The sequence below is a fragment of the Somniosus microcephalus genome, chromosome 22 (assembly GCF_052327205.1).
Source record: "Somniosus microcephalus isolate GS21.2 chromosome 22, FLI_Smic_1.0, whole genome shotgun sequence".
Classification (NCBI taxonomy): Eukaryota; Metazoa; Chordata; class Chondrichthyes; order Squaliformes; family Somniosidae; genus Somniosus; species Somniosus microcephalus.
Genome location: NC_141008.1, coordinates 45,049,165 through 45,064,438, shown reverse-complemented (window position 1 = coordinate 45,064,438; position 15,274 = coordinate 45,049,165). Strand labels below are relative to the sequence as shown.

The 15,274-nt window shown below is 55.7% G+C and overlaps 1 protein-coding gene across 1 annotated transcript; it reads right to left on the bottom strand.

The window, feature by feature from the left end:
* Nucleotides 1–9,070: 9,070 nt before the first annotated feature.
* Nucleotides 9,071–12,456, bottom strand: LOC147102239 (homeobox protein SEBOX-like). The gene is made up of 2 exons (XM_085965078.1): nucleotides 12,180–12,456; nucleotides 9,071–10,017 (listed from the first exon to the last, which is right to left on the bottom strand). Exons 1-2 carry the CDS (start codon nucleotides 12,408–12,410, stop codon nucleotides 9,457–9,459), a joined length of 792 nt encoding a protein of 263 aa, XP_085821204.1. The 5' UTR covers nucleotides 12,411–12,456; the 3' UTR covers nucleotides 9,071–9,456.
* Nucleotides 12,457–15,274: the final 2,818 nt, after the last annotated feature.

The window sequence follows — 15,274 nt, the reverse complement described above, 5'->3', positions numbered from 1 at the left end:
CTGGTTAGGGTTGCTCCTAGTTCCTGGTTCGAGCGATCACCTGGTTAGGGTTGCTCCAAGTTCCTGGTTCGAGCGATCACCTGGTTAGGGTTACTCCTAGTTCCTGGTTCGAGCGATCACCTGGTTAGGGTTGCTCCTAGTTCCTGGTTCGAGTGATCACCTGGTTAGGGTTACTCCTAGTTCCTGGTTCGAGCGATCACCTGGTTAGGGTTGCTCCTAGTTCCTGGTTCGAGTGATCACCTGGTTAGGGTTGCTCCTAGTTCCTGGTTCGAGCGATCACCTGGTTAGGGTTACTCCTAGTTCCTGGTTCGAGTGATCACCTGGTTAGGGTTGCTCCCAGTTCCTGGTTCGAGTGATCACCTGGTTAGGGTTGCTCCTAGTTCCTGGTTCGAGTGATCACCTGGTTAGGGTTGCTCCTAGTTCCTGGTTCGAGCGATCACCTGGTTAGGGTTGCTCCCAGTTCCTGGTTCGAGCGATCACCTGGTTAGGGTTGCTCCTAGTTCCTGGTTCGAGTGATCACCTGGTTAGGGTTGCTCCTAGTTCCTGGTTCGAGCGATCACCTGGTTAGGGTTGCTCCCAGTTCCTGGTTCGAGCGATCACCTGGTTAGGGTTGACTCCAGTTCCTGGTTCTGTCGGGTTTTGAACTGAACGGTCCAGGTATCCGTGTCTGGAAATGTTATAAAGTGTAAACCAAATGACGAGTGTGTTTCAGGCAATAAAAGACCATTTTCCTGCTTACTGACGTGCCTGGCAATGAGTTGTGGTCAGCTGACCTGTGAGATGTGGAAACCCATCACCAGGCTGAAGATTCACCAAACAGCTGAGAAACCCACAGAAGTCGTGTTTCTGTTTATCCAATATATGAAATGCTCAGTTCACTTACAAAGAAACAGATTGTCTGCTCATTATCACAGAATCACAGAATCACAGAAACCTCACAGTGCAGATAGAGGCCATTTCGGCCCATCGAGCCTGCACCGACACATATCCCACCCGATCCCCGTAACCCCTACACCAACACATATCCCACCCTATCTCCGTAACCCCACGTATTTAATCCCCCTAACACTAAGGGTCAATTTTTTATCATAGCCAATCAACCTAGCCCGCACATCTTTGGACTGTGGGAGGAAACCGGAGCACCCGGAGGAAACCCACGCAAACACGGGGAGAATGTGCAAACTCCACACAGACAGTCACCCGAGGCCGGATTCGAACCCGGGTCCCTGGCGCTGTGAGGCAACAGTGCTAACCACTATGCCACCGTGCTGCCCGTTGCTGTTTGTGGGATCTTGCTGTGTGAAAATTGGCTGCTGCGTTTCCTACATTACAACAGTGATGACACTTCAACAGTACTTCATTAGCACAGTGTAGAGGGAGCTTTACTCTGTATCTAACCCGTGCTGTACCTGCCCTGGGAGTGTTTGATGGGACAGTGTAGAGGGAGCATTACTCTGTATCTAACCCGTGCTGGTCCTGCCCTGGGAGTGTTTGATGGGACAGTGTAGAGGGAGCATTACTCTGTATCTAACCCGTGCTGGTCCTGCCCTGGGAGTGTTTGATGGGGCAGTGTAGAGGGAGTTTTACTCTGTATCTAACCCGTGCTGTACCCACCCTGGGAGTGTTTGACGGGACAGTATAGAGGGAGCTTTACTTTGTATCTAACCCGTGCTGTACCTGCCCTGGGAGTGTTTGATGGGGCAGTGTAGAGGGAGCTTTACTCTGTATCTAACCCGTGCTGTACCTGCCCTGGGAGTGTTTGATGGGGCAGTGTAGAGGGAGCTTTACTCTGTATCTAACCCGTGCTGTACCTGCCCTGGGAAACATAGAAACATAGAAGATAGGAGCAGGAGTAGGCCATTCGGCCCCTCGAGCCTGCTCCACTATTCAATGTGATCATGGCTGATCATCCAAATTCAGTACTCGGTCCCTGCTTTCTCCCCATACCCCTTGATCCCTTTAGCCTTAAGAAATATATCCAACTCCTTCTTGAATATATTTAATGTATTGGCCTCTGCTGCCTTCTGTGGTAGAGAATTCCACAGGTTCACCACTCTCTGGGTGAAGAAATTCCTCCTCATTTCTGTCCTAAATGGCCTACCCCTTATCCTTAGACTATGACCCCTGGTTCTGGACTCCGCGACCATCGGGAACATCCTTCCTGCATCTAGTCTGTCCAGTCCTGTCAGAATTTTATAAGTTTCCATGAGATCCTCTCTCATTCTTCTAAACTCCAGCGAGTACAAGCCCAATCATCCCAATCTCTCCTCATACGTCATTCCTGCCATCCCAGGTATCAGCCTGGTGAATCTTCGCTGAACTCCTTCCATGGCAAGAACATCCTTCCTCAAATAAGGCGACCAAAACTGCACACAATACTCAAGATGTGGTCTCACCAAGGCCCTGTGCAACTGCAGCAAGACATCCTTGTTCCTGTACTCAAACCCTCTCGCTACGAAGGCCAACATACCATTTGCCTTCTTAACCGCCTGCTGCACCTGCATGCTTACCTTCAGCGACTGGTGCACAAGGACACCCAGGTCTCGTTGCACTTCCCCTTCTCCCAATCTATTGCCATTCAGATAATAATCTGCCTTCCTGTTTTTGCCACCAAAGTGGATAACCTCACATTTATCCACGTTATATTGCATCTGCCATGCTTTTGCCCAATCACCCAACCTGTCCAAATCACCCTGGAGTTTCTCGGCATCCTCCTCACAGCACACACGCCCACCCAGCTTTGTGTCGTCTGCAAATTTGGAGATATTACATCTAGTTCCCTTGTCTAGATCATTAATATATATTGTGAGTGTTTGATGGGGCAGTGTAGAGGGAGCTTTACTCCGTATCTAACCTGTGCTGTACCTGCCCTGGGAGTGTTTGATGGGGCAGTGTAGGGGGAGGGGGTATCTAACCTGTTCTGTCCCTTGGAGTGAAAGTGTTCCAATCCCCAATACTGACATCATCAGCTTGATGCTGATGTTATCTCTCCAATGGTGTGTGGGGTGGTGCTGAGACATCAGACCTAGGAAGGTCCCTGTTCTGTGCAGAAGTTGGGTGCTATAGTTGACTTTGTTGCTACAGGACTCTGCCAAGTGTAGGGAAGTCAGTGGGCTCTTGCTCTCACCTGCTATACTGTGAATTGGGGAGGAGCTTGTTTTGGCTTTTCTGTCCTCCACAGTCAAATCATCTACCAGAACTCAGTCGCTCGACACCTTGAGAATGGCCAATGTGGTGAGGTGACAGAAAATTGTGGGTGCCCTGTACCCTAATGGGAATTAGTAACAGAATGGGAACACAACTGGATTCCATGTATCTGCCTTGCTCAAGGTGCTGCCTCCCACAGGATGCAATCCCCCACCCCCCAGACCCTCCACCCCCAGCTGTTCAATGAGAGACTTTGGCAGTCTGTGGGACTGAGAGAGAGGGGGACAGCGAGTATGCAAAAGAGTGATGGCGAGAGAGGGATGGTGAGCAAGCGAGAGAGAGGGACGGCAAGAGAGAGAGGGACGGCGAGCGAGAGGGGAGAGGTACGGCGCGAGAGAGAGAGAGGGACGGCGAGTGAGAGAGAGAGGGACGGCGAGAGGGACGGCGAGCGAGAGGGACGGCGAGCGAGAGAGAGAGGGACGGCGGGCGAGAGAGAGAGAGGGACGGAGAGAGGGACGGCGAGCGAGAGAGACGGCGAGTGAGGGCGAGCAAGCGAGAGAGGGACGGCGAGCGAGAGAGACGGCGAGCGAGCGAGAGGGACGGCGAGCGAGAGAGGGACGGCAAGAGGGATGGCGAGCGAGCGAGAGATGGACGGCGAGCGAGAGGGACGGCGAGCGAGAGAGAGAGGGACGGCGGGCGAGAGAGAGAGGGACGGAGAGAGGGACGGCGAGCGAGAGCGAGAGAGGGACGGCGAGCGAGCGAGAGAGGGACGGCGAGCGAGCGAGAGGGACGGCGAGCGAGAGAGGGACGGCAAGAGAGAGGGACGGCGAGAGGGACGGCGAGCGAGCGAGAGAGGGACGGCGAGCGAGCGAGAGGGACGGCGAGCGAGCGAGAGAGGGACGGCGAGCGAGCGAGAGAGGGATGGCGAGCGAGAGAGGGACGGCGAGCGAGAGAGGGACGGTGAGAGAGAGAGGGACGGTGAGAGAGAGAGGGACGGCGAGAGAGAGAGGGACGGCGAGAGGGACGGCGAGAGAGAGAGGGACGGCGAGAGAAAGAGGGACGGCGAGAGAGAAAGGGATGGCGAGAGAGGGACAGCGAGAGAGAGGGACGGCGAGAGAGAGGGTCTGCGAGAGAGGGACGGCGAGCGAGAGGGACGGCAAGCGAGCGAGAGAGGGACGGCGAGCGAGCGAGAGAGGGACGGCGAGAGAGAGAGGGACGGCGAGAGAGAGAGGGACGGCGAGAGAGAGGGACGGCGAGAGAGAGGGACGGCGAGAGAGAGAGAGGGACGGCGAGAGAGAGAGGGACGGCGAGAGAAAGAGGGAGAAAGGGATGGCGAAAGAGGGGCGGCGAGAGAGAAAGGGATGGCGAGAGAGGGACAGCGAGAGAGAGGGTCTGCGAGAGAGAGGGATGGCGAGAGAGGGACGGCGAGCGAGAGGGACGGCGAGAGAGGGACGGCGAGCGAGAGAGAGAGGGACGGCGAGCGAGAGAGAGAGGGACGGCGAGCGAGAGAGAGAGGGACGGAGAGAGAGGGACGGCGAGCGAGAGAGAGACAGTGAGAGAGAGTGGGACTGCGAGTGAGAGGGACGGCGAACAAGCGAGAGGGACGGCGAGCGAGAGAGAGGGACGGCGAGCGAGCGAGAGAGGGACGGCGAGCGAGCGAGAGAGGGACGGCGAGCGAGCGAGAGGGACGGCGAGCGAGCGAGAGGGGCGGCGAGAGAGAGAGGGACGGCGAGAGAGAGGGACGGCGAGAGAGGGGGACGGCGAGAGAGAGAGGGACGGCGAGAGAGGGGGACGGCGAGAGAGAGAAAGAGATGGCGAGAGCGGGCGAGCGAGAGAGACGGCGAGCGAGAGAGAAAGGGACAGCGAGAGAGACGGCGAGAGAGAGACAGAGGGCGGGCGAGAGAGTGACGGAGAGAGATGGAGGGCAGGCGAAAGAGAGAGACGGAGGGCGGGCGAGCGAGAGAGAGAGTGACAGCGTGACAGTGATAGCGAGAGAGATGGCAATGTGAGGGATGTTTTGCCAGTGAATGTGTCAGTGAGATTCAGTCCCCCTCATTCTGTAGCATCTTTCACACAGGATCCATCCCAACAGAGAAATAATAAAACCCAAGAACCAATAAGATGCTGCAGGTTTTTTTTGGATCATTCTGGTGGATGGGCCGAATGGTCTCCCCCATCTGTAATTAACCTGTGACCTCGCAGTACCAGGAACAGACGGCAAGCTTTGGTTAGGAGAGGGGACTGGGTCAACCAGGTGGATTGCGAGAAGCCAAGAGAGGGATGTAGGGAGGAGCTGGCAGAGTCGAGCTGAGCCAGTGAAGACTGATGGTGGGTGAAGGGAGCCTGCGACATGAGAACATTTATCACTTCAACTGGTAAAAACAGCCAAAGCATCCTGAGCTGATGTTAACCCCACCTTCCCCCCGGCCCCCCAGCGACCCGTTTTCCACACGCAATTCCTCTTCCCCATGAATGTGGAGGACGTTTACTCCCAGCTCCGCACCTGCTCTTTTAAGGAAAATAAAACGAGGAAACTGAAGTCAAAATCGCGGCCAATGGCTGCACATGAGGCTGTAGGGTGAGGGCACGTAACAGGAGCAGGTAAAAGGTTACACAGAGATGGAGGGGGTTCATAGAATCTCACAGCACAGAAGGAGTCCATTCGGCCCATCGTGCCTGTGCCGGCTCTTTGAAAGAGCTCTCCAATTAGTCCCACTCCCCCTGCTCTTTCCCCAGAGCCCTGTACATTTTTCCCTTCAAGTATTTATCCAATTCCCTTTTGAAAGTTATTATTGAATCTGCTTCCACCGCCATATCAAGCAGCGCGTTCCAAATCACAACAACTTGCTGCGTGAAAAAAATTCTCATTTCCCCTCTGGATTTTTTGCCAATTATCCTAAATCTGTGTCCTCTGGTTGTCAACCCTTCTGCCAGTGGAAACAGTTTCTCCCTATTTATTCTATCAAAATCCCTCATAATTTTTAACACCTCTATTAAATCTCCTCTTTAACCTTCTCTGCTCTAAGGAGAACAGTCCCAGCTTCTCCAGTCTCTGCATATAACTGAAGTGCCTCATCCCTGGAACCATTCTAGTAAATCTCCTCTGCACCATCCTTCCTAAAGTGTGGTGCCCAGAATTTTTTTAAAATTCATTTATGGGATGTGGGCGTCGCTGGCAAGGCCAGCATTTATTGCCCATCCCTAGTTGCCCTTGAGAAGGTGGTGGTGAGCCGCCTTCTTGAACCGCTGCAGTCCATGTAGTAAAGGTACTCCCACAATGCTGTTAGGGAGGGAGTTCCAGGATTTTGACCCAGTGACAATGATGGATTGGCGATATACTTCTAAGTCAGGATGGTGTGTGACGTGGAGGGGGAAATTGGAGGAGGTGGTGTTCCCATGCGCCTGCTGCCCCTGTCCTTCTAGGTGGAAGAGGTCGTGGGTTAGGAAGGTGCTGCTGAAGAAGCCTTGGCGAGTTGCTGCAGTGCATCTTGTAGATGGTACACACTGCAGCCACAGTACACCAGTGGTGGAGGGAGTGAATGTTTAAGGTGGTGGATGGGGTGCCAATGAAGCGGGCTGCTTTGTCCTGGATGGTGTTGAGCTTCTTGAGTGTTGTTGGAGCTGCACTCATCCAGGCAAGTGGAGAGTATTCCATCACACTCCTTACTTGTGCCTTGTAGATGGTGGAAAGGCTGGAGTCTAACTGGTGTTTTGTAAAGATTTAGCATAACTTCCTTGCTTTTGAGTACCTTTTCTTAATTTAACAAATTCTACCTTAATCACCGTTTACCACTGCATGGCATGTGATGTGAGCAGCGTTGGGAGTTACAGCAATTCAGAGCTTGAAGGAGCCGCATCCAGTCCTCAGAAACTGCCTGGGCTGCAGGCAGGGAGATATTAACTTAAACCGCAGCCCAGATCCACACCAGACAGTTGCCATTGGGTATGTTGATTAATGTTATGATGTCTGGTAAACCATCTAAACTCCTTTGTTTATGCTAAAAGAATAATACATTTTTTTAAATGAAGACAGGGTTTTATAAATGACCCGAGTGTGGGACTCAGTGTAGACACTGTGCTTACCTCTTGCACTCAATTTGATTCTGACAGCAGGATTAAGGGATTGCTAGAGATTATTCTCGTTGCTAGGGGTCCCACTATACTGCCACTGCCATGCAGAGGCAGGTGGAGAGCAGCTTGGTAACTGGTACAATGATGAGACTTTGGCGCAGAATGATAGCTCATGATATTTGGATACTGTAAAATCCCACTGTAATTAAAAAGATCATCCGAGGCTCATGGCTATAGTTCAATCTGATTGTTGTAAACCAATTTTTAGATATAAAATAATGAAAAAAAGTTATCATTACATTGTACTGTAAATGAGGGCAGGAGAATTGTGTTTTGGTCTGGATTCAAAAAGGATCAGAAAGTCTTGCAGTAAAATGTTCAGCAGCCACAGCTGAGGGGATCTTTATTTCATTTACTCTACACAGCTTTACAGAGTGGGAAGGGAGAGAGGAGGAACTTTGTTCATGAAGCGTCTAATGCATTGCAATCAAACACAATCGCAACACTGAGAATGGATCCTCTTTTCTAAAAAAATTAACAAAAGGACGAGATTGGGATAGAGAATTCTGAAAAAATGTTTTCCTTCCAATTTCCCTCATTCTCTGCTGAAGGTGACGTGTGCCCGTGGCACTGAGGATCATGCTCACTGAGCAGCTGGGATCAGATCATCGTGTGGCTCGCTGACACCAGGGTTGAAGGAGCGGTGATCTGTATTACAGCACAAGTTCTGGCCACCATGCTCCAGGTGTCACACCTTGTTACACCTGCAAAACCATGCTGTAAAGAAACCAAGCCATGCTGGGTATTTCTGACCTGGAATCTGTAACTTGCACAAGAATTTTCCAATCTACATTCTTCTCACCAACAATTAAACAGAAATTCGCCAACAGCAGCAGAATAATACATTGTGTTTTACACTCCAGCCCTTGGGAAGCAGCACATCCGCCAACTTACAGACACAGGGCGTCTATTTATATAAATAACTTCCTGTTATAAATTTATAATCGATAATGTTTTCATTGAGTTATGACGCCCAGCTCGTGTGAACAGTAGAGAGACAGCAATAATATTCAGAGCTTGAAGGAGCCGCATCCAGTCCTCATATAATATTTTTTTCCCGCCCCTTTGTTTTGGATCTTCCCTTCCCCCGCTCTTTCCTTTTTTTTTCTCTCTCCCACACGGCAGCTGTCTCCCATCCTGCCAGTACACTTCACACCTAATCTTGCCGTCTTTTGTCTCCACTGTCCTATTACCATCTCGTCTGGTTTTGAATACCTCCTAATGTCTCTTTACTTCTTTTGTTCGATCGCAGCCCTGCCTTCGATCTATTTTACTTCCTTTCCAGTTTGAAAAAGGGTTTTGACCCGAAACGTCGACTCTAATTTCTCTCCACGGATGTTGCCTGGCCTGCTGAGTTTTTCCAGCATTTTCTGTTGTTATTTCGGATTTCCAGCATCTGCAGTATTTTGCTATCGTAATAATATTCCCATCATTGCTCACCCGAGAGAGATCAGTAAAACCAACACCTCACCTCACCCCCACCCCCCACCCCTCACCCCACACCACCCCCCGCCCCTCACCCCACACCTCACCCCAAACCCCCGCCCCACACCTCACCCCACCCACCCGCCCCACACCTCACCCCAACCCCCCCGCACCACACCTCACCCCAACCCCCCGCCTCACACCTCACCCCCCCAACCTCACCCATCCCCCCACCCCACACCTCACCCCCCCGCCCCACACCTCACCCACTCCCCCCGCCCCACACCTCACGCCATCCCCCTGCCCCACACCTCACCCACTCCCCCCGCCCCACACCTCACCCCTGCCCCTCACCTCACCCCCCGCCCCCGGACCACACCCACTGGGTCAGGCTCAGTTGCGATGCCTCCACTGGTGAATAGTCTGCTGATGCTCACTGCCCAGCTCCATATACAGAGGATGAGGGTGTGTCGGTGGGTGAGATGCGGAGGGTGTCGGTGGGTGAGATGTGGGAGGGTGTCGTGGGTGAGATGCGGGAGATGTGAAATCCGCCAGTGTCATTCCCTCCAGGTCACTGTGCCAGTGATCTCTGGAAAGGCAGGGAGAGATTCCTGGTCCTGTGATTTGTACTCTAACAGAGAATGTCTGTGCCGAGTTTTTGTTGTCAGTCTGTACTGTGCGATGGGCAGTTCCAGGGAGCTGGGAATCGGGTCTCTTGTCCTCTTGTTCCCGTGGAGTTTGGGACGATTCCAGTTACACGTTGGTGACGATCGCAGCATTGTAGATGAGGTCAGAAGTGCAGCGGAGAGAGGTGCATGTACCGGCCTCTCCCTCCTCTCCGGGCGCTGGTTCCAGGTACGGCATAACTTGGTCAGATACTGCCAGCCGTGCAGAATCAGCGCCATGGTTTCTGGACGGAGTCACTGCCTCCCCTTTGTTCCTAAAGCGGAGGCTGGTGTTGAACTGACTGCCACCATCTCTGGAGACATCGCAGCTTGGCAGGTGGCTGAACGCTGAGCCATTCTCCCACATGAGCTGGTCCAGGGAGGCTGGAGAGAGGTTCGCTGGACAGCCTTGATGCTGTATTGGGGAGTTTCCGTAACTCAAGCTGTGTCTGGTGTGGCTGCCCTTCACTGGGGTGTTGCCGAGGGCAGGTCTGTATGGGTGAGCCCCTCCACCTGGTTCACTGGCACTGACAGCGGGTTTAAAGTGAGGCTGCACTTGGAGGGGAGAGGGTGAAAGTTGCCCCAGCAGACAATTCCTCACCTTCTTGCCCTGTTTGGTGCATCGTGCGCGACGATTCTGAAACCAGACCTGGAAAGCAATTCGCAAAATGTTAAGAAATAATTTGCACTGGTTTGGGATCATTTGATTCAATCATACAGTCCCTGCCGCCCCATCCCCTGCACTTAGCTCCTGTCACCTGGGTGCTGTTGACTTGATCTGAGTCCTGATTTCAGCCGGAGCCCGCAGTGGAGGGGTACAATCGCCCTCAGTGCCCCGGGCTCGGGAGGTCAGGCAGACTTCTTACTCCTGATTGCTATCCAACACCCTTTCTGGAAGGGCCTGTGTATGGACATCAGGTGAGGACAGGACTGGTTTAGCTGTGATACCCCTCCATGGTCAATAGCTGCCCGCACTGACTGATCAGGTGATCCTTGAATAATCCAATTCCCAAACAGCCCATTATAATCCACCACTGGAAAGGTATCAGAAAAAGCAGAGGGTGCAATTACACTGAGACAAGTTTACAGAGGAAATCTCCATTAGAAAGGTGACAGAGGAATTGATAATAGAGAGAGAGGCGGTGAGCGAGAGGGAGAGGGAGGGACAGAGAATCAGGGACAGAGAGAGGGAGACAGAGAGATAGAGAGAGAGGGAGACAGAGAGAGAGGGTGAGGGACAGAGAGAGGGAGACAGAGAGAGGGAGAGTGAGGGACAGAGAGAGGGAGACAGAGAGATAGAGGGAGAGGGAGGGACAGAGAGAGGGAGACAGATAGAGAGAGGGAGGGTAAGGGACAGAGAGAGAGAGACAGAGAATCAGGGACAGAGAGAGACAGACAGAGAGAGAGAGGGGAGGCAGAGAGAGAGACAGACAGAGAGAGAGAGGAGGGGGGGTGGACAGAGAGCGACAGTGCAGGGAGAGGGAGCTGTGCTTAATGATTCCTATAAACAGCCGGTTTGGGTTTTCGCATTCTCTGGTGATTTTGTACTAACAATGATTTAAATCATTTCTGCTCCCAGTTTGGGAGCTTGCTCCTGGATGTGGTCTGATTCTGCAGTAACTCAGTGCCGGGGGGACTCGGCAGCCGCGTGTCAGTAACTCAGGAAGTTTGTTCTCGGCTACTGAGAGCAAGCACTCCTCCCTCACCCACCCACCCACCGGGGGTTCCAGCACTCCTTCCTCACCCACCCACCGGGGGTTCCAGCACTCCTTCCTCACTGACCCACCCACCCATGGGGGGTTCCAGCACTCCTCCCTCACTGACCCACCCACCCACCGGGGGTTCCAGCACTCCTCCCTCACCCACCCACCCACCGGGGGTTCCAGCACTCCTCCCTCACCCACCCACCCACCGGGGGTTCCAGCACTCCTTCCTCACCCACCCATCGGGGGTTCCAGCACTCCTCCCTCACTGACCCACCCACCCATGGGGGGTTCCAGCACTCCTCCCTCACTGACCCACCCACCCACCGGGGGTTCCAGCACTCCTCCCTCACCCACCCACCCACCGGGGGTTCCAGCACGCCTCCCTCACCCACCCACCCACCGGGGGTTCCAGCACTCCTTCCTCACCCACCCACCGGGGGTTCCAGCACTCCTCCCTCACTGACCCACCCACCCACCGGGGGTGCCAGCACTCCTCCCTCACCCACCCACCCACCGGGGGTTCCAGCATGCCACCCTCACCCACCCACCCACCGGGGGTTCCAGCACTCCTTCCTCACCCACCCACCCACCGGGGGTTCCAGCACTCCTTCCTCACCCACCCACCGGGGGTTCCAGCACTCCTTCCTCACCCACCCACCCACCAGGGGTTCCAGCACTCCTCCCTCACCCACCCACCCACCGGGGGTTCCAGCACTCCTCCCTCACCCACCCACCCACCGGGGGTTCCAGCACTCCTCCCTCACCCACTCACCCACCGGGGGTTCCAGCACTCCTTCCTCACCCACCGGGGGTTCCAGTCCTCGGCCACTCCAGCTTATGTCGTTGTCCCTGGAGTGATTTAACACTGTTCCAAAATACAGCCAGAGAACGCTCGACCCTGAGCCGCTTTTCTCTTTAATAAAAGCTCTTGGTTCATACAATTGCTGCGCTGATGTTTTTTGACTGATTTTGCTGCATTTCCCAGAGAACTCTGAATAACCCCACCCACTCTGCCACACACACCTGGGAGATCCCAAGTTTCATCCCTGGTATCTCAATGCCAAGGTTTACAGGGAGCTGAGGGACGGTGTCAGTCAAACACTACCTGGATCTTAGACTCCGGGAGGCTGATGATCTCGGCCAGTGTCTCCCTCATGTTGATGTCGGGATAGGGAGTCACCACGAACGCTTTCTCCAGCTCTCCGAGTTGCCATCTGCTGAAGATTGTCCTCTTCCTCTTGCGCTGCCCCTCGGCCATAAACCCCACCAGGTCCACCGAACGGGGCAAACGCGCCACCAGAGCCCCAGGATCTGACAGGATAACAGGGCACATCATCAGATCCCGTCAGCGCACAGAGAAACTCCCAGATCAAACCACCCGACCTGATCCTTCATTCATCATCACCCCAACACCTCACCACCCCACCCCACCCCAAAACCCCACCACCCCACCCCAACACCTCACCCCAAAACATTCCCCCAACACCTCAACACCCCACCCCAACACCCCACCCCAAAACATTCCCCCAACACCCCAACACCTCAAAACCCCACCCCAACACCCCACCCCAAAACAATCTCAGACCCTCTTAACTCCACCCTATTCCACACTCCGAGTCTGTTTCCCCTCTTTCGATGTTTCCAATTCACAGAAACTGGATTGGATAATTTAAAAGTTTGGTTTATCTCCGAACTGATCCACAGATCACCTCGCAGCCTTCCCCAGTACTCAGACCGACACATTCCAGACCCTGACCCCAGCCCCAGCCCCTGACCCCAGGCCCTCCCCCAGCCCCTGACCCCAGCCCCTGACCCCAGCCCCAGGCCCACCCCCAGCCGCCAGACCCTGACCCCAGCCCCAGGCCCTCCCCCAGCCCCTGACCCCAGGCCCTCCCCCAGCCCCCAGCCCCAGGCCCTCCCCCAGACCCTGACCCCAGGCCCGCCCCCAGACCCTGACCCCAGGCCCTCCCCCAGCCCCCTGACCCCAGCCCCAGGCCCTCCCCCAGCCCCTGACCCCAGCCCCAGGCCCTCTCCCAGCCCCCAGACCCTGACCCCAGCCCCAGGCCCTCCCCCAGACCCTGACCCCAGCCGCCCCTGACCCAGCCCCAGGCCCTCCCCCAGCCCCCTGACCCCAGCCCCAGGCCCTCTCCCAGCCCCCAGACCCTGACCCCAGCTGCCCCTGACCCAGCCCCTCCCCCAGGCCCTCCCCCAGCCCCCTGACCCCAGGCCTGACCCCAGCCCCAGGCCCTCTCCCAGCCCCCAGACCCTGACCCCAGGCCCTCCCCCAGACCCTGATCCCAGCTGCCCCTGACCCCAGCCCCAGGCCCTCCCCCAGCCCCTGACGCCGGGGGAGGCGCGCCCCTCTGCGGGAAGTTCCCGCTTCTCCGCAATCCGGGAGTCGGGATCAGTCTGGGTTCTGGGGTCTGGGTCCTGGGGAAGGAGTCCTCCCCGACCCCGAGACATGGAAGGCTGGGCTCACCCTCTCTCTCTGCCCCGGGGGGCTGCTGCTCCTTGAAGCGCTCCGAATCCATCCTGCTCTCCATCGGGCACTGTCCTGCTGCCGCGGGACTGGCACTGGGCTCCGGCTCCTCTCCGCTCCGCTCCGGGGTACCTGCCCTTATGTCGCCGGCTCTGCCCTGTCGGCTCCACACCCCCGTCTGCTCTGATCTCCGCTCCTGCTCAGTCCCCGGCAGGGAGTCCCAGAGCCGTCAGACACAACTTCACACCTCCCGGGACACAGGAAGAGCTGGAGAGCAACCAGTGTCCCGGGATAATCACCCAGAACCGGGATAAACACCCAGAACCGGGATAAACACTCAGAACCGGGATAAATCACCCAGAACCGGGATAAACACTCAGAACCGGGATAAATCACCCAGAACCGGGATAAACACACTCAGAACCGGGATAAACACCCAGAACCGGGATAAATCACCCAGAACCGGGATAAACACTCAGAACCGGGATAAACACACAGAACCGGGATAAACACTCAGAACCGGGATAAATCTCCCAGAACCGGGATAAACACACAGAACCGGGACACAACGTACCGTTCTGACTACAGGTCATCGACCTGAAACGTTAACTCTCTGCCCTGTCTGTATCCTGTCTGTGCCTTGTCTGGGCCTCCGTCTGTGTCCTTGTCTGTGCACCTGTCTGGGCCCCTGTCTGTGCCTTGTCTGGGCCCTTGTCTGTGCACCTGTCTGTGTCCTGTCTGAGCCCCTGTCTGGGCCCTGTCTGGGCCCCTGGCTGTATCCTGTCTGCGCCCCTGTCTGGGCCCTGTCTGGGCCCCTGCCTGTACCCTGTCTGTGCCCTGTCTGTACCCCTGTCTGGGCCCCTGTCTGTACCCTGTCTGTGCCCTGTCTGGGCCCCTGTCTGGGCCCATGTCTGTATCCTGTCTGCACCCCTATCTGTGCCTTGTCTGGGCCCCTGTCTATGTCCTTGTCTGTGCACCTGTCTGTTCTCTGTCTGTGCCCCTGTTTGTGTCCTGTCTGAGCCCCTGTCTGGGCCCTGTCTGGGCCCCTGGCTGTATCCTGTCTGCGCCCCTGTCTGTGCCCTGTCTGGGCCCCTGCCTGTACCCTGTCTGTGCCCTGTCTGTACCCCTGTCTGGGCCCCTGTCTGTACCCTGTCTGTGCCCTGTCTGGGCCCCTGTCTGGGCCCATGTCTGTATCCTGTCTGCACCCCTATCTGTGCCTTGTCTGGGCCCCTGTCTATGTCCTTGTCTGTGCACCTGTCTGTTCTCTGTCTGTGCCCCTGTTTGTGCCCTGTCTGTGCCCCTGTCTGTGCCTTGTCTGGGCCCCCGTCTGTGTCCTTGTCTGAGCACCTGCCTGTGCCCTGTCTGATCCCCTGTCTGTACCCCTGTCTGGGCCCTGTCTGGACCCCTGTCTGTATCCTGTCTGCGCCCCTGTCTGTGCCTTGTCTGGGCCCCCGTCTGTGTCTTTGTCTGTGCACCTGTCTGTGCCCTGTCTGGGCCGCTGTCTGTACCCTGTCTATGCCCTGTCTGTGCCCCTTTCTGCACCCTGACTGTGCCCCTGTTTGTGCCCCTGCCTGTGCCTCTGTCTGTGCCCTGTCTGTGCCCTGTCTGTGCCTTGTCTGGGCCCCTGTCTGTGTCCTTGTCTGTGCACCTGTCTGTGCACCTGTCTGTGCCCTGTCTGGGCCTCTGTCTGTGCCCCTGTCTGTGCCCTGTCTGGGCCCATG

Bases quoted from the DNA above. Each gene is read 5' to 3' on its own strand.
- LOC147102239 (XM_085965078.1), bottom strand. From the start codon at position 12,410: ATGATGTGCCCTGTTATCCTGTCAGATCCTGGGGCTCTGGTGGCGCGT. The intron at 10,018-12,179 runs GTAGTGTTTGAC...ATTGCTTTCCAG, and splicing joins TCCCGGAGTCTAAGATCCAG to GTCTGGTTTCAGAATCGTCG.